The 20082-nt window shown below is 37.9% G+C and overlaps 1 protein-coding gene across 1 annotated transcript in view; it reads right to left on the bottom strand.

Annotated features, from left to right (window-relative positions):
* The window catches only part of ube2e2.S (ubiquitin conjugating enzyme E2E 2 S homeolog), a 138182-nt gene that overhangs the window by 10740 nt on the left and 107360 nt on the right, over positions 1–20082 (bottom strand). The window contains 1 exon segment of the mRNA NM_001094579.1: positions 6563–6695. Coding sequence (NP_001088048.1) covers positions 6563–6695 — 133 coding nt within the window.

The following is a 20082-nucleotide window of genomic DNA, read 5'->3' as shown; positions in this document are numbered from 1 at the left end:
CCCTCTCTGGATCCCTCCAATGTCGATAACCTTCAAACTATCTCTCTGTTACCTTTCATCTAAACTGTTTTAGCGCCTAGTCTATAACAAACTAACACTATTCCTCTCTGACAATAACCTGCTGGACTCCCCTATAATCTGGTTTTAGGCAACAACACTCCACTGAAACTGGCCCAACCTGACTAACTAATGATCTTTTAACAGCTAAAGCCAACAACCACTTCTCACTATTAATACTGATTGATCTCTCAGCTGCATTTGACACTGTGGATCACCCTCTCCTCCTCCAGTCCCTCCATTGGCTTGGTTTTTGCGACACAGTCCTGGCTTGGTTCTCTTCTTACCTCAGTGTCTCCTACAATGGAGTATCATCTTCTCCCCTACCTCTTTCTGTTGGTGTTCCTCAAGGCTCTGTCCTGAGCCCCTTCTCTCTCTCTCTATACATCCTTCCCTGGCAAACAAATCAACTCACATGGTTTTCAATACCACCTCTATGCTGACGATACTCAAATTGATCTCCTCACCTGATCTTAACCCAGAGCTCTTAATTCGGGTTTCTTCCTCCCTGTCTGCTATCTCTTGAATGTCACAAAACTATTAACATTTATTAAATCATGTCACTTTCACCCACGGAACATATCCAAAATATAATAAATTTATCACCCAAGATGTCACCAAAATTCTTATTCACTCTCTAATCATATTGTGTCTAGACTACTGTAAATCTCTATTAATTGGCCTAACCCACCAGAGACCGTCACCTCTCCAGTACATAATGAACACTGCCACCAGGCTTATACACCTCAGAAACCGCTCCTCCTCTGCCATGCCACTCTGGCAATCCCTGCACTGGTTTCCACTAACTTTCAGATTAAACTTCAAATTTATGACACTGACATTCAAAGCAGTTCATAACTGTGTCCCGCCCTACTCTCAATCCCTGCCCTTTTAAATTGTAAGCTCTTATGCAAAGGGCCTTCACCATTTGTATCAATTACTGGTCGCTATGTATGTAATTCTGTATGTACCATGTATGTAATTCTGTCCTCTGTCCATTTTCATGCACTGTAACAAAGCTGCAATGTCTATTTATAAGATTTTCTGGAGATCAAGTTCCTTATAAAAGTCAAACGCAAATAAGCAATAGTTACAAATAATATAATAAATAATAAAGTGCAATCTTACACATGATTCAACACCTACATTTACATTTGCCTCATACCTATTGCTGCGACAATAAGGTTGGTATTATGCGATACATTTGCTTGGCCCGAGCAATAAACAAATCCCAATCACTGATCCAAACCTAACACATTTTTGTGTGAAAAGTGGTGTAAATAGTAGTGACATGAAACTATAATTTTTCACAGCTGTTTATGAGCTACCACTTCTTACACCTGCATATTACTAATGGCTACACATGACATATCAATACACCACTTTATAACTATGTTTGATATTATGCACTGTACCCTGGCAATTAAAGGCATAAACTCTCATGGCAGTTAGATGCCTAGTTAAATTACCCAATAAATATTCTTCACAAACCTGTTCCAGCATTTCACATGACTGGAACAGGATTGAATAGGAATTTATAAAATATATTTTATGCCTACACAAATCACTATCAGCTTCAACTGAATACCCAATTATTTTCAGATGTCTCCATCATAAAGCGAAGTTACATAAAAACAAAAATTTTCCTGATTCTCAAATATGCCATTATGAAATGTGTCCAATGTGTCCTACACTGAATACTGGATTTATGCATTCCATGATCACATACTATAGTGTAATTATTTGTGTCAGGGTTGGACTGCTCTGCCGGGGGCCCCCAGAAACAACCAGGTGGCCTGTGGCCTTGGTGGGCCCCTAGGCCCTAGTTAATTTGCCATTACGCAATAACTAATTTTGTACCATACGGTCCATGATTGACACTTACGAGGGCGGTGGGCCCCACTAAAATCAGAAGTAATCTGGTATATGATTGGCAGTGGGCCCACTGCCAGTATACATCACTCTGCTTCCACCCACAGATCACGGATCCGATTGCATGGCCCCCGCCTGCCTGCAAGTAGAATACTAGTAAGAACGCCAGCTTTATTTATTGCTTGTTCTGCCTGGCGGTATTTATCTAAGGTTTAACTCTTTACTTGTTGTCATTTGCCATTACCTCTGCTAACATTATTGTGCTAAAAATAACTGTGTTCGGGGGTATCATTTGTAAATCTGCCACTGTCATCCTGTTTTGAGCTCTGAGGAGTATTATATGTAAAACTGCTACTGTGTTCATTTCATGCTGCTGTGAGTTCTGGGAATAGTATACATGGAATTGCCACTGCTCCATCCTGCTATGAATTCTGTGGGCATTTATACGAGAAATTGCCACTGTGCCATGCTGCTATAAATTCTGGAAGTATTATACGTGAAATTGCCACTGTGCCATCCCACTATGAATTCCAAGGGGTATTATAGATGGAATTACCACTGCATCTATGCAGTGTTTAATGGGGATTATAAATTAAACTGCATCAGTGGTTTTATGTGAAATTATAAGATTTGTGCCTTAGAAAGAACTAAAATAGATGCTTAGCTATATATATATATTCACTGCATAGAGGTTTACAGGGGAGTGTCTTCCAAAGTGGGCATGGTCTAAAATTTCACGCTCAGATTCGGGGAGATTAATGTGAGGCAACTTTGGGCGACTTCGGAAAACGAAACACTCCAAGTGTCATCCCACCGGTGATTTACAGCAGGAGGGAATTCGGGGAGATTAGTTGACCCGAAGAAGAGGAGATTTGTCGCCGGGCGACTAATCTCCCCGAATCTGAGCATGTGCCCTGACTCTTAAGTTAACTTTTATTATTTTATAGAATAGTCAATTCTTAGCAACTTTTCAATTTTTTATTTTGTATAGTTTTCAAATTATATTTCCTCTACTTCTGACTCAAACCACTGCCTTTGCTAGGGTAATTTAGACCCTAGCAACCCAATCAGTGCTGAAATTTCAAAATGGAGAGTTGAACAAGATATTTTAATTGAATATTGTTACGCTCATTCCAGATTTTTTTTAAATAAAAATGTTGTTAATTTTTATATTTATTTGAGGGAACTATTTTTTACTGGGGGGGGGGGCTGTAGTTCTACACTGCTTTGTGTGACTTGATTTCATACAAAAAAGCACCTGTTTTCTCCTGGGGGGTGAGATGGGATAGCTAAAGTATATACAGTATGTCTCTCAAGGTAGTGCTGGTTTATTTATTTGTTATGATAGCTAAGAGCTGACTAACAAGTCCATGTGGAAGACATCTGTAATACATCAGTCGCCCGCAGATTCCATATTAGCTGATATAATCAAGAGTCTCAAAGTATCAGCCTTGGACTTGCATAGTTGAGTAATTACATGCCGAGAGTAACTTATTAAGAAATTAAATTTACTTTGTGCTACTGCATAATAAAGCAGAAAAATTAATAATGAATGAAATTTGTGTTGCTTTATGAGTTTGTAACCATAAACCCATAATTATATGCATATTCATGATTAAAGTTTAATTAATGGGAAATATACTTAGGGGCACATTTACTAAGGGTCGATGTGAATTTCGAATTAAAAACGTAGAATTGCGAAGTATTTTTTGGGTACTTCGACCATCGAACAGGCCAAATTCGACTACGCGAATTGAAAATACTTCTAATATTCGACCATTTGAAAATCGAAGCACTGTCTCTTTAAAAAAGTTCGACTTTGACACTTCGCCACTTTAAACCTGCCAAATTGCTATGTTAGCCTATAGGGACCTCCTAAAACCAAAATTTAGCTAGGTTTTAAAGTTTAAGTTTTTTTTAAAAAATCGTTCGTTTGATTAAATTGTTCGAACGATTTTACTTCGACCCAAAATGCCCAATAAAATCAAAAAGAAAACGTATACATCGAATTTGGCCAATTCGGTGATCGAATTTCGAAAGTTTTTTAACTTCGAAATTCGACACCTGATAAATCTGCCCCTTACAGTATCTGCCTATTTATATTTTTAGTCAGACTCACAACTCGAATGGGAGGTTATTTATGAAAAAACATCTAACATTCATTTGAATGCGAAAAATTTGTTTCATATTCGAATTGAATACAAATGCAATTCAATTTGGGGTTTACTCCGAAAAAAACTTGAATGTCAGGAAGGTAATTAACACCTTCAAATGGGTGAACGTACCTCTGCCATTGATTTTTACACAAACTAAAAGCAGGCTTTAGGTGGGGAATAGTCACATTAGAACTGTTTCCAGGGTGGAGGTGTGGTAAATCTCACATTCTAATTCATACTTGCCCCCAAGTATGTTGTATTCTAGGAAGAATGTGTTAAGCATTGGCCAACATTTCACCTCTGTCATTCCAGATAATAAATGAATAGCAGTTCTGACCCCCAACACTGTTTATATTGGAAAAACGGACTAAATAAATTAGAACTTGCATAGTATAAATAGGTGCATGCTTCAACTTCTTTCACTTGGAACTGATACCCTCTCTAGACAGGCATCATCACAGCTGAAAACACAACGTTTCTTTTATCCAATGTCACCTTGTTGTGATGTGTGGGTCAAGAAAATCTCAACCCGCACCTGCCTAACTTCTGCCCTCTATTTATAGACCCGCGCCTGCCCGCCTCGTGATGGCGTTACAAAAGGGGCAGGGCAGGCACACACCTATAAAACCAGAAGCCAGAAGTCGGCAGTGTAAGGTCACGGGCAGGCAGAAAAACTCAACCTGCTCCAGTGCCATAAACAGCATAGTGAGATACCCATGCGTATATGGTTGGCCTGCACATCACCAGTCACTTGCCTCCCAGGTATACAACATGAGAAGTCATTTCCAAAGTCTGCCAGTCAGAACTTTTTTGCCTCACCCCAAAATGTATATGAGTTGGGGTCAGGCAAAATAGCTCCTCCTTGATGCCTTTCAGGCTTGTGAGTGGACGTGTTCCAGTGCCTGTGGTACACAGGCTCCAGCAAAACAAATACCACAAGGAACCCCAAGTCTGGCAGTGGATGCTCTAGGAGCACAGATAGTACTAAATAGAAATAGGTAAATAATGAGCATAGTACACCAAAGTTTTGTAGTAGGGACTGTACACTGGAGGCAGAGCCACCACTAGAGTGCCAAGTGAATAGCATTAAGGAGTGAAGTATCCCACGATAAAGAACTGCATTTATTCTGAGTATCTCTTTACTGACCTGCACTTCTGCGGTTCAGTGTAGGCACCGCCGGACAACTGTTACTGCACAAACTGGGCAGATTTTGATGTGAAAATATAAAAAAAATGCATTTTCCTGACAAAATGTGTACCATGCATGCACTGACAGGCTGATCCTGTGTCTATCAGTACATACTAAAGACTGGGAGCACCAGTAGAGAAAGTGCTGAGAGTTACACTCCCCTAACAATGCTATGAGATCTAGCTAAACATGTGCAGGAAATGCAAAATCACACGCTTCACCTTTGCAGTAATGAAATCTATTGGTAAATGCTAGTTATTTTTATGTAACTGACTACTAAATTTATTTTATCTGTATAATTGCATAATTGGTGTATATGTTGTGTTAAAATTTGTTATTTCTGCAACTTCCTCAAAAAATGCCATAAATGATGGCTGTTTTTCTATAAAATTATTTGTTTATATCAGAGTATCCGTGGTTGAAAAAATATACGTCCAAAAAGTTCAACCCAGCAAAACCTACCTGCTAGTTGGTCATCTGTGTAGCAAACACAAGGGGCATTCCAAAACTTTTAGTAATGCACACTTGTGTCCATGGGGGGCTACATATAAAATCAGGTATAGGGTCCCAAAGTTTCTTATGGTGGACTTGTATGTATGTGCATTTTATTTGACTATACAGCACTTTTTCCGCTTTGTTTTTATGCATTTATTTATATCCAACATATTTTGCAGCTTTCATTTCCAGTTGCCTCTCAGATGCTAAGGTCTCTTTTGATTGGAGAGTGGTAACTAGATTTCCTTTGCAAACATTAAAACCTCTTTTTGACCTTTCGAGTAGAAAAGTAGTGATAGTGAATTTGCGCAACGCTGCAAGGTACTGAGGAGAACATGCAATTTAGCATTTTACAGCATGGATCAAACCATGATATGATAGCGTGTAATAGTAGTGCTCGAACACATACAAGTTGTAATTGTTATATTCAATGCCGCAGGCTCAGGAATCTTATAAAGAGTACTTTGTCAGTACAGTCCACAAAGAAAAGTAATTTTCCAGTTTGGACAAAAAAAAAAAAGGATAGCTGGTATTTTTCCTGAAGCTTTACGCTTATAAATAGCAGAGTAAAGTACAACACCACTTTACAATGCTATAAAGTGTTATATACTATTTAAGCATGACATTTTTTATGCATATTAATAATCTTTATTTAAAAAAGTCCCATATTTGCACTTATGTAGGGGTTGAATCAGTAGACAGAAATGTAGCAGGCATACAATACACATTCCATCTTTTCTTTACATATACATTACATACAGTATCATTTCTTTCTTTACATATCATTACAAACCTTTGGTGGCTTGAAGGGGTAATCTGGCGAAAATGTTATATCAAGGAAGAACACCCCTCCCTCATAAACCGATCCTGGAGGCCCTAGTATAGTTGATCTCCATTCATAAATGTTATCTCCTTTGGGTCCGGCACTGCAAGAGATAAATAAATTAGATGAATATACTCCATAAAATGTTAATCATTTTGTAAATAAAGTAGAATTATATAGTAACTGCATAATGCAAGACAATATATTTCAGATGTCTAACTAAAGGCTTTCAGAATGCCTGGTGTGATGGCTTTGAGGAATTATGTTTACAAAAATCCCACTGACTTTTTTTTTATAATTATAAATTGATCTCCTATGACTCCACGAGTAGCAGCCATGTGGTACCTCTATGTCTATACTGCTAGAGAATGATTTATTGCTACCTAATTAAAACAGACTGTAATTATTGCTCATGTCTATTCATTTCATCCCCTTCATGCTAATCAATTTTCAGTAGTAAACTAGATACAAATATATCTAACATGCACATCAGGGATTTTATAATAATTCACAAAACAGTATACAGTGTACTGACACCTGTATAAAGAAACTGTATGTATGTGGCAGCTGTATGTCTAGCAAACTAGGCAATAAAAAAATATATGAAAGCATATTTACAACATACATTTTTTGAAATGTACAGTATATGCCATGTATAGTTTAGGGTGTATGTAATAATGGCCAAACCACACAGATTTATATATACCGTAGTTATACATATGTATCCCCACAGTGCGATACCTGGGTGTCCGTGCATAAAGTACACAGATATGTAGCAAAGATGATCTTGTGGCATTAACCATATTTGGCGACATAAAGCATATAAGGATATATATATATATATATATATATATATATATATATATATATATATATATATATATATATATATATATATATATATATGGATATACATGAATGCACTATGACAAAGCCCAGAGCCCACTTCAGTGTGAGCCCATCCACCTCTACCTCTACTAGTGATGTTGGGAGTGGTATCTAAAGGGGCCAATACATTCAATGGGTTACCAATTAAACTGTAGAAAAGATGTCCAATGAGCTGTACTCATTGTACCAGTAATGCTTTAGTGCAGCGGTCCCCAACCTTTTTTGCCCCAGGGACCAGTGTAAAGCCCTAATTTTTTTGCAAGGACCGGGGAAGGGGGGTCAACTGCGCGCACCGCATCAAATTCGGGCCCGGTGGTTGGGGCCCCCATCTTTAGTGGGTCAAAACGATAAGTGAACAATAGGGGCAGACCTCCCAAACTTTTGGACATAAAAAAGGGACAAAAATGTTGGCGTGCGTATCGTGTCAATTTTTAGACCACACCCATTTTGTGGCCACACCCCCTAATTACTATGTTCATTTTACTAAATTTGCCAGGTTATGAAAGTTTGGTTTATTTTCAGTTATTACCGTTTTGCTAATGAAGGTGAATTGCCCTTTAAGCTGTGAGTCTAACTTTTCCCAATTGACCTGGTATCTTATATTGTTACAATTACTTATTTGCTTATATTGAAATTGTTACAAAAGTATCTTATCTGCAGCTGTGGCTGTTCTGGGCTCTCTGCCAAAAGCCAATTAAGTTAGAAACTTTGTTTCTTTTTCTGGCTGTTCAGTGCAGAGAAAAACGGGACTTTCCAGTACAAATGATGGACTGCGGGTTGAGCTGTCAAAAGAAGAACTGTCCCTCTAAAAATGGGAGGTATTTATGGGGCCCTTTGGAATGAGGGGGGGTTATAGATTGAATGTTATTTATCTGCTTTAAACATCACTTGCATTTTATGACTTTGAAGATTTTCATTCATCCAGGTCATGGTATATCTAATATAAAGTAATTCTAAAACAACTGGACTTGCTGAGTAATCATTGAAGACGTTTCACTACTCATCCGAGCAGCTTCTTCATTTCAACTGACTGGTGTGGGAAGTATAAACTCTTCCACTAATCCATTTACAATGGCACATTGTAACTCTTCAGAGAGGTGACACAATAATGTATTATGTTCACATTATGTTCACAATAATGATACTGCATGGAGTGGGACTGGACAAAGGTTGCCAGGTAACAATGTTGACACGTTTTTTGGATATAAAAACATCTGTTTGTATCACAGCACTGGTATCCTTGAAAAAAGATTCTTGGATATGATTGGGCACAAGGATACTCAGCAGTAAGTGCCTGGAGGCAATGGAACACTACCAAAGTTAGGCAGGCTGTTTATTTGGCTGAAGATGACACTTGTCACCAATAGAGAACATGGGTCTATACTTGCTATAATGTCAAGGCCAAATAAACAACCCAAAAAACAATCATTTTAAAAGATTATTATTCCCATTCTGTAAATAGCAGTTTCATGATTACTTAATTTTTATATAATACACAAAAGCCATGAATATCTTGTAAATTATATCCTTATAAACGGTGAGTAGTGATGTCATCAGTTATAAATGGTGAGTAGTGATGTAATTTCTGTCACATGACTCACTAAAATTTGTGTATTATAATTAATAAAGTACCCCCAGTTGTAAAATATGAGGATATTATAAGTTACCTTGGAGTTCCATGACCTGTATAAAAACACTCGGCCTTCGGCCTCGTGTTTTTATATGGTCATGAAACTCCTCGGTAACTTATAATATCCTTATATTTTACAAGAGGGGGTACTTTATTCACTATATAACCATTAGTCCTGCATTGAATAAAGAGAAATGTCTCCCTAAGTACTTTTTTAAAAATGTTATGGGACACAATCTAGTAAATAAATGACTACTGTGGGTTAAACAGCAAAAACCGTAATCTGCCTCTTACTTAGCTTAATGTCATCTGTGTGTGAGCATAACTGACAGTCTGACACTGATATTTTGCTTAGACATTTGCTCTATTATTGACAACCTACAGAATTTAGATATTTTAGTGAATGGAAATAATAACAAGCCTTGCAAGCCTCTCACCTAACAATAAACAATATATTAATGACAACAGTGCATGGCATTGCTCTCCATGTGCAGCACAAATTGGCAAACCACACACTGACATTAATTCAGATACCATTTAGGTTGCCACCTTTAAAACGGCAAAACAAACAAAATTTGCGAGATGAAAGGAAAAGTAAACCCTCAGAATATTTTCCTTTGCTGATCTTTTTCACAGGGTATGGAAAAAAGACAAAAAAACAACCTAGCGCAACATTGTTAACATTCAATGCAGTCACCAGCGTTACAACACAAATATGTGTGTGTTTTGAACCATAGAAAGTCTATGCACAGATTTTGCAAGTGCATTCTAAAGTGCTTTAGTGATTTTTACAAAGTGCTATCTCCAGAATAAAATTATAATTAATAAAACAAAGTGTTTGAAGTGCTTTTTTCACATGGTGCTTTTTTCTTTAAACAATAAAACTTCCCCACTCTCTGGTATGATTAGCAACTTACTATCAATTCCAGGGTATTTCTTTTTATAAGTAACATTTCTGAGCGCATATCAAAAATCACTTTCTCAAGTGTCATGGTGCAGATCGTGGAGGTGAACCTTTGCAATACAAAGAGATGGATTTTGCCGGCGTCTCCCTCTCCTGCGTGTTCCACCTGTGCATCCACTCACTGCTGCAACCGGAAGTGATATTAACGCGTTTCGCTGAAGACAACTTCTTCAGCACAAGAACTCATAGACTGTGCATACACTTTCTATGGTTCAAGACACACACAGATTTGTGTTGTAACACACTGGTGACTGCACTATAATATTGCGCTAGGTTCTGTTTTTTTCCATAGCCTGTGGCCCTATTTTGCTTAGGTTGTCACCTTGTTTAAAAAAATACTGGCCTTCCTTTTATTTCATCTTCCTTTCCTATTAGCAACATTGGCATCAGACATTCTGTTTACCAGCCAGGCCTGTTAAATACTGGGCAGGTGGCAACCCTAGGTGCCGTTTCTGATTAGTGTTTGGCCACGACAAGGATCTTTGCACTTTACACCTGCTACTAACCATGTGTTCTTTTGTGTGCTGCACCAACTAAACTGAGGACAATTCTCACAAAGTTACAGAACTGAAAAGGGATATTTATTTTACTGCAATCGGAAAGTGTGTAACTACCATGTCTCCTCTTCATATAAATCTATAAGAAGAGACTTACAGCAATTTGTATGTTTATTGGCTTTTTTCTTCTAGTGTTAATCATGTAATATTTAGATAGATGGACTTGGTAGAATTTTAGCAAATAATGGTATAAAGCATCTGACATACATAATGGTGTAAAGCATCATAACAAGTTTTATGTTATGAATTTGGGAGCTTCCATAGTGCCAGCCTAAGGTGAGGCATGCTCTTTAGACTGAAGAAGGCAGCAGTTTATTCTAAAACCATTAGGGCTCTTACAGACAAGCGTTTTTAGCTGTGCTCCCCTGCATTCCGGTTTCTTGCGTTCAGCCGAAGGAGTAGATGCACTGAAATATTTTCAATGTGGCTGTACTCACACAGACGCATGTAAGCGCAACATTCTGCGTCCCAACCTGCTTTTGGCGCTTACATGCGTCTGTGTGAGTACATTGAAAAAAATTCAGTGCGTCTACTCCTGAGCTTCACTGCGGCTGAACACATGAAACCGGAATGCAGGGGAGCGCAGCTAAAAACGGTCATCTGTAAGAGCCCTTAGGGATTCTGCTTTATGTACAGCTATAGAGAATTACATTTTAGGAGGCATTTATGGGAAAATTGAATCATGTGTTCTAGTGCTAATATGAAGTCCGCAGAGGATGTACTACAACCCCAACCCCAACCGTGTATATTTTTACATTATGTTATTACAAAAAAAGTTACTAAACAGCAATGAAATATGCTAGGGATGCACCGAATCCAGGATTCAGCCTTTTTCAGCAGGATTCGGATTCGGCCGAATCCATCTGCCCAGCCGAACCGAATCAGATTCCTAATTTGCATATTAGACACAGGAAGGGAAATCATGTGAATTTTTTTGTCACAAAACAAGGAAGTAAAAAATATTTACCCCTTCCCACCCCTAATTTGCATAAGCAAATTAGGGTTCGGTTCGGTATTCAGCCGAATCTTTTACTAAGGATTCGGGGGTTCGGCTGAATCCAAAATAGTGGATTCGGTGCATCCCTAAAATATGCAACAATGGAAATTTGGTTTTTCTGTCTGTCTTCACCCAACATGCCAAGCTGCGGATACAGCCGAGTTGTGTTCCAGGAACTTCCAGCTCTCAGGAAGTGTAATAGTTAATATACTCCGTTTGCATTAACCTTTGAATAATAAAACACAGCTGGGAATGCTATAAAGAACAAACCGAGTAATGAATAATTAAAACCACCTACACAGCTTTTGCAGTGTTCAGACTGCAGAGAGTATATTCGCAAAGACATTACCGGAGAAAATGGATAGTAAGTTCTCTCAGGGTTGTGGGGGTAAAGGGGTAATTAAAATGTAAGAAAACCCTGAACAAATAAAGTATATGTCTTTTAAACACAAGAAATCAGAAGTGAAAAAAATAGTGATGTAGTTATACAATTTAACTACTAAAAACATGTATTAGCTGTAGCCCCCTTCAATAAAAGGAGTTTACAATTAAAATTGGCTGCAGGGCACTACTGGTTCCAGGCAACTCTGCAGAATGCATCCATTAATCACCTTGAGCCTGGAACACAAAGCAGAGTCTCCAAGTTTCTGCAATTAAATATAAAGTTATACTGACAAAGTCTGATCTTAATGGCAATAGCCATCAAAAAGATTTTGGGGCAAATTTACTAAAGGGCTAATTCTCGCCTCAGAAGGCTCCGGCACACTTTGTGCAACTTCGTCAGACATTGTTTATACGCTTATTTATCAAGATGCGAAGTTGCGTCTCTGCAGATGAACGATAGCGAAGTTTCGCCAGCGTGAGCATTTCTGAGCCAATTTTCTTCCTAGTGAAACTTTGTTGACACACTTACGCTTAGGTCAATTTAAATAGGGTGGGTACATATAGGTCATATATATGTCTTTATTATGATGTTGGTGAAATTTTTGAAGTGGCCACTTATTATTAAAAGGAAGCAAAATAAAGACAAAGGATCCTCGAATACCCTAGAAATTAGCCCACCCTACAACAAATGTGGCATGAGCTTCAAATGGTTAAAAACATAAAAAATATTTTAACAGTTATAACTTTCAAACATAATCCCCCTTTTGAGATATAAAAAAAATGCCAGCGTTTTGTCTTTTATGACTTTTCAGCATACAGGAAATGATGTCACTGACATAAGATTGAGGAGGATGTAGCTTCATTTTATCAATTCGCCAGGTATAACCTGGCGAAGCAGACTCTGGCGAAAATGGCAACGTAGTGGAAACTTCACACTTTGATGAATTTGCAGTGTAACGACCATTCGACTGAGCGAAAATTTGCCTGGCTAAAGGGCAAGAAATTTTGTTAGCACTGAGTTGTTTCGTTATCGAATAAATTGGTAATGTGCCTGTGAATTGCCATTTTGACGAATTTTCGCTAGCGACGGCCACTTCGCCCTTAGGTAAATTTGCCCCTTTGAGAGAACGGTAAGGAATAGGCAACAATAAACTTATAAATCTGAATTTTAAGAGGGAAAAAAACCCCACAAATTTTTATTATGCTCTGAAGCTGCTAAAAATCCAAACTGAAATTACTCGAAATCATGTAGAAGTCAATGGCAGATGGTCCCTTAAAGGGGACCCGTCACCTAAAATATATTATTCAAAATCCTATTTTATCAGATTAGTCAAGGAAAATGAACTTTAATTACACTATATAAATTATTTGAATCTTGTTTCCTTCAGTCTGGGAATTCATAATTATAGCAAGAAGACGGCAGCCATTTTGTGGACACTGTTATTAAGACAAGCCTTGCATCATCTCAGAATTTTGTTTGTGCACCAGAATGGGGGGCCCGATGTCCATCCCCATGCCCTGGCTACACAGTTAAATGGTGAAGAGAACTGGGGGAATGTGTGGAGAGCAGTGACATCTAGGAAGTGCTGAATGGAAAGTGAAAGTAATTGTGTGCCCCGCCTCTATGCCACGGGCATAGAGGAGTGGCAGACAATATTTGATTGACAGCTGAGATTATTAAAAGAGCTTACAACAGCTATGAATGCTTAAATAAAAAATAGAATTTGGATTTCATGTTTAATTAGAAAAGGACTTTTTTTATACAGATTTTTGTGTCTGGTTGACAGGTCCACTTTAATAGGCACCTGCTTTTTTACCTTCTCAATAGGCTGCTTGCGCTGGTTTTCATTCGATAATCATATACATTTGAATTTTTCGGGCGACAATTCCATAAATTTGAGTTTTCACAGCGAAAATTTGAAAAAGTGACACGATCCGATTTTACACTTGATTTCATCACAACTTTTAATTGAGCAGATTTTATCGAGAACAATTATTGGTAAATTAAGGGCATTTGAGTTTGGGACTTTGGTCAAATTTGGAGAAAAAGTTGAGTTTTAGTAAATATGTCCATAGGTGTTTCCATCAATTTTATAACATCTTTCTCAATGTAACATTATTAATGCCACCAAAATGGAATTAATAATGCAAAAAATGACACCAATAACCCTCAGCTTTTTTTACATTCTTAAATGCTCCCAATTCATAAAAAGTGGCAATCTTCACAATTTCATTCCGTTGCTCTTACACACAGGCTTTTTTTTTTTGCATGAGGGCACCTGAAGATATTCACTAGTTGATTCCTTTATATTCTGCCTGTATCATGTGTGTTTAGTTTTTTGCATTTTTTCAGATGCCACATGTTGCATTCTTTTGTGCTTGAGCCACATTTAGAAGTTAATTTTCGCATAAGGTTCTATAAACAGGAAATAAGTTGGTGCAAAGATGAGCATTTGATGAATTTCTGGTGTCTTATGCCAATATAAAATCAAATTTACCTTAAAGTGATACGGACACTAACAATTTTCTTTTCAAAATATTAATCTTCATTACAAGTTACTTATAGTTCATGTTGATCGTTTTTGGCTGATAGTTCTGCTTTTGTAAGTAATTGTCACTTGAAGTTCCTAAACCTGATTGTTTTGCCAACCTAACTGGTTAACATGTCAGAGTTTCTAATGCTAATGGACTCCTGCTGCACAAATATGGCAGCCCCCTCATACAGGAACAGGGTAGTAAAAATTATAAATAGCATTCAAAGACAATGTTTTGATAGATAATAAAAAAGGTTATTTTCTGATGTCAGTATCTCTTTAACACTGCTTTTGTAAAGTGGCTTCTAGGACATTCTATAGCATACGTAGGGGCACATTTACTTAGCTCGAATGAAGGATTAGAAGGAAAAAACTTCGAATTTCAAAGGTTTTTTTTTGGCTACTTCGACCTTCGACTACGACTTCGAATCGAACGATTGGAACTAAAAATCTTTGGACTATTCAACCATTCGATAGTCGAAGTACTGTCTCTTTAAAAAAAACTTCGACCACCTACTTTGCCACCTAAAACCTACCGAGCACCAATGTTAGCCAATGGGGAAGGTGACCATAGGCTTTCCTAGCAATTTGTTATCGAAGGAAAATCGTTCGATCGATGAATAAAAATCCTTCGAATTGTTCGATTTGAAAGATTTAATCGTTCGATGGAACAATTTTTCCTTTGAACGTTTGAACGAACGAATTGTGGTAAATCCTTCGACTTCGATATTCGAAGTAGAAGGATTTAACTCCGATGGTCGAATATTGAGGGTTAATTAACCCTCGATATTTGACCCATAGTAAATGTGCCCCTAAGACGTGACTCAAATATACCACTCCTTTAAACAAGTCAAGCCTTCTACTAGCTAGATGATGGCAGTAGCATTAATGGTAATTAATCACAGACTTTGTACTTTTCTTATCTATAATATTTGTGAATCGTTCAAATCGTTGGCAATATTATGGCATTTATCACAGGCACATCACATGCTGTTTTAGACATTATAGGTACCGGATCTAAGTTCCAGAAAACCATTGTCCAGAAGGCGGTCAAATAAGGCATAGCCTTTCATACTGTTATCTGCATAACACTTTCCAGCAAATGCTAAAGTAACAATGCTTAATGTCAAATTAATAATTTGCAGGCTGATTATTTAAAGGGGTAGTTCACCTTTAAGTTAATTTTTAGTATGTTATAGAATTTCTAATTCTAAGCAACTTTTCAATTGGCCTTCATTTTTTCTTTTTATAGTTTTTAAACTATTTGCCTTCTTCTTCTGACTCTTTCCAGCTTTCAAATTAGGTCACTGTCCCCATCTAAGAACAAATGCTCTGTAAGGCTACAAATTGATTGTTATTGCTATTTTTTGTTACTCATCTTTCTATTCAGGCCTCTCCTATTCATATTCCAGTCTCTTATTCAAATCAGTGCATGGTTACTAGGATAATATGAACCATAGCAACCAGACTGCTGAAATTGCAAACTGGAGAGCCGCTGAATAAAAAGCTAAATAGCTCAAAAACCACAAATAATAAAAAATTAAAACCAATTGCAAATTGTCTCAGAATATCCCTCTCTACATCATACTAAACGTATTCAAAGATGACCAACCCCTTTCATTTTATTTTGTTATGGCCACAGATTGAACCTGAGAGAGGTAACCCTAACAGTTAATAGAGGTATGGGATCCGTTATCCGAAAATCCAGAAAGCTTTGAATTACGGAAGAGCTGTCTCCCACAGACTCCATTTTTATTAAATAATTTAAATGTTCAAAAATGATTTCCTTTTTCTCTGTAATAAAAAAACTGTACCTTGTACTTAATCCAACTAATCCTTATTGCAGGCAAAACAATCCTATTGAGCTTAATTAATATTTAAATGATTTTTAGTAGACTTAACGTACGCAGATCCAAATTATGGAAAGATATATATATGATTTAACACTTTTTGTGTCTTTATAAAGTCTGTATGAGCTAATAATCTTCATGGCATTTTCTGTATTGTTCTTCCAGTTCTAGGAGCATTTCTGATTGATTACAAATGTTCTGCACCTTCTTTCTGTGTGAAATCTACCTCCCTAAATAGGGTAATGTATACAGGAGATTCAGGGTACACTGCACTTGATACATGCCTCCCTTGTGTTCTGTGCAAGCTCTTTGTGATATACGCATACAGATGGTATCGGGCTGCACATGTAGATGGTAATAAACTTTGAGTTTTATTTACACATGAATTATTCATTAGTGGGTCTATTGTCCTTTCAATTGCCGGCATTATCGGTCAGTGTTTAATTACTGTTACAATACGAGCTCAGACAATCATGTCATTTGAGTGGAAAATCTATGCAGCACTAGGAGGATGGTTTGTCTTGTATCATCGGAATGGATTATAAAATCAATTCCATCAAATTTTCAAACTAAAATCTAAACCCAATTTTATTTAAACATTTGTCTGTATGTATGTAGACGTTATTTAGTTTTGAGCTGTATGGAATGTATCACTAATGTATGTATTTACTGTATGTAATGTATGTAACTAATGTATGTATGGGTTTGTGTCCCCTGAGATTCTGGATTATGCAGACACCCGTGCTGTCTGGGTTTCACAGTTCAAAGTTTAAAGGACAAGTTAATAAAGTGGACTCGAACTTCAAACTGTGCAAACACAAACTGCACTCACTCATTACATTATGTTTTAGTAGAAATGTTACCAAAATGAGAGCCTAAGGCAAATAAGGGTAAAAATAGTGTGAAGGTTTTTTCTTTGTTGCTGTGGCAACATTCAGGTGATTAGTAAACCCATGTGGGTTTCCTTAAAGATTGCTGAAAGGCATGAGCAATCTTAAATTGGCCCACAAGTGTGGTTCATCTCTAAGGGCTCTTACTCACTGGCGTTCTGACCTGCACTCCGTTTTTTGGCGTTCAGCCGCAGGGGAGCGCAGGAATAGACGCATGTCATTATTTCAAATGGGGCTGTACTCACTCAGGCGCGTGTAGGCGCCGAACGCAGGTTGAGACGCAACATGCTGCATTTTTCCTGCGTTCGGCGCCTACACGCGCCTGAGTGGGTACAGCCCCATTTGAAATAATGACATGCGTCTATTCCTGCACTCCCCTGCGGCTGAACGCCAAAAAACAGAACGCAGGGGAGCGCAGGTCAGAACGCCAGTGAGTAAGAGCCCTTAGGCTAATACTACACGACCGACATTGATGCGATCTGACGATGGGCGACTAAACGCACGTGTCAAGTCGGATGAGTCAGGAACAAGGTAAATAAATATAACGTTGGATAGTGTCGCAGCGGTGATCCGATGCAATACGACTGTTGGATGCAGACGCAGCTTGCAGCGTTTGTATCCGACAGTCGTGTGCACCGGATCACCGTTGCGACACGATCAGACTTTACATTACTTACCTTGTTCCTGTCGCATACAACTTGACGCGTGCGTTTAGCCGCCAGCGTCGGATTGCATCAATGTCGGCCGTGTAGTCCTAGCCTTATCCACTTTTTTTTTTATTTTTGTGTGGCTAGGGCTCTTAAACAGGGCCGTTTTTACGTGCATTCCCCTGTGTTGCGCTTTCTTCTGTTCAGCCGCAGGGGAGCCTTGAGGTTCTTTAATATATTTTCTATTTTTATGCACAATAACTGTATAATGATGTTTTATGCACAATATCTGCGTAATGATGTTTTAAAAAGATCCAAAAAAATTAGATTTTTAGGGCTCTTACACACGGCCGTTTTTACCTGCGCTCCCCTGCGTTGTGCTTTCTTCCGTTCAGCTGCAGGGGAGCGCAGGAGTAGACGCAGTCAATTATTTTGAAGGGGGTTGTACTCACACAGACACATGTATGCGCCGAACGCAAGCGAAATGCAACATGTTGTGTCCCACCTGCGTTTGCCGATTACATGTGTCTGTTTGAGTACAGCCCCCTGTGCTCCCCTGCGGCTGAACTGAAGAAATCGCAACGCAGGGGAATGCAGGTAAAAACGGCCTTGTGTAAGAGCCCTAAAAAGCTAATATTTTTGGACCTTTTTAAAACATCAAAAAAAAATAGGAAATATATTTAAGAACCTCAAGGACATTGGCTCCCAGCTTTTTCAAATGCAGATCACATACAATACATCTAGAAAAATCAATTGTTTTCTGTATATGAAGTAAAACATTGCATTTGAGTGAATTGAGCAAGACTGAATTCCAATATAAACTTTTTAGGTAACCTTGAAGCAAAATCATTCAGAAGAAGGGGACAATAGAATTAGGATCTTATCTTCTGTTCTGTATGAAACAAGCAAAAGCATTACACAGCTTAATTTCCATGCATAAATCTTCTAGAAGCATTATTCTATATATAATAGACTCTTCTGAAATATCTGAATGTGTTGTCAACTTAACTCCTAACAATGGAAATAAAACCAAATGTAAAAGGAATGTCTAAAACAAGTACACAAATTCCTACTGTGCAAGTTCTGTTCCACAAAACAAGTGGAAGGCTTTGCACACACAGTATCAACAGTGACATAGGAAGAGGCTGTGAGCGACATCTGAGTATATCACAACAGGTATTATTTGTTGTTCAACAGGTTTGTCTGCTGTATCAAGGATCAGGCAACACCTTGGAGAAACACTGGTGTAGAAAGTGTAATCCTGGATTTCCTACTATCTCCCTTTGCAACATTTCATCCATATTTGCACTCATGGCACCATTGATTGTATACCAGCAAATATTCTAGTCTCATGTAGTAATGTGATTAATTTGCCCAGCCAGATAACCCATGCAACCAACCAGTTCAGCATTCTAACTGAAGAACACCAGTCTACACCGAATGAGTCTTATTTTGCAATGACTTTTTGTGATTGATTAGCCAAGATGAATAAACAAGGAAGTGATTTATCCTAGACACTTATCACAGTAAAGAGATTTATTTCTGCACTGCTGCTACTAAATAAAAATATAAGCTGGTTTGTCAACAATTCAATCATATACAATTCTTAAATCATACCTCCACACATTTTGGAAATAGAAAGAGGGACAAAAAGTGCGGCAATCATTTTTGGCCACACCCCCTGATTACCATGTTCATTTGCAAAATTTTCCAGTTATGAAAGTTTGAAAACTTTTCTGTGGTTTTTATGTGTTATTACAGTTTTGCTAATGAATGTGAATTGCTCTTTCAGCTGCAACTCACAGTTTCCCCAAGAGACCTGCTTATCTTAAATTGTTACAATTGTTTCTTTGCTTATCTTAAATTGTAACAAATGTATCAAAGTGCTCCTGCCATGTATTATGGGCTCTCTCAAAAGCCAATTACATTTTAGAAACTTTACATCTTGTTCTGGCAATTCAGTGGAGAAGATAAAAGGGAAAGTCTGGACATTTTAGTAACAAACCCGGGACTGTGGAAGGAGCTGTCAAAATTGGGCCTGTCCCGAGGGCTTTGTGGTACAACGCTGTATACACCACTAATGTGCATATATGAACACTGGTGTTCATTTAGATGGGTTGCACTTGTCAGACCAAGTTAACTATGTAAC

Source organism: Xenopus laevis, chromosome 6S (assembly GCF_017654675.1).
Source record: "Xenopus laevis strain J_2021 chromosome 6S, Xenopus_laevis_v10.1, whole genome shotgun sequence".
NCBI lineage: Eukaryota > Metazoa > Chordata > Amphibia > Anura > Pipidae > Xenopus > Xenopus laevis.
Note: the sequence above shows the minus strand (reverse complement) of the source record. Positions and strands in the feature narration are given on the sequence as shown.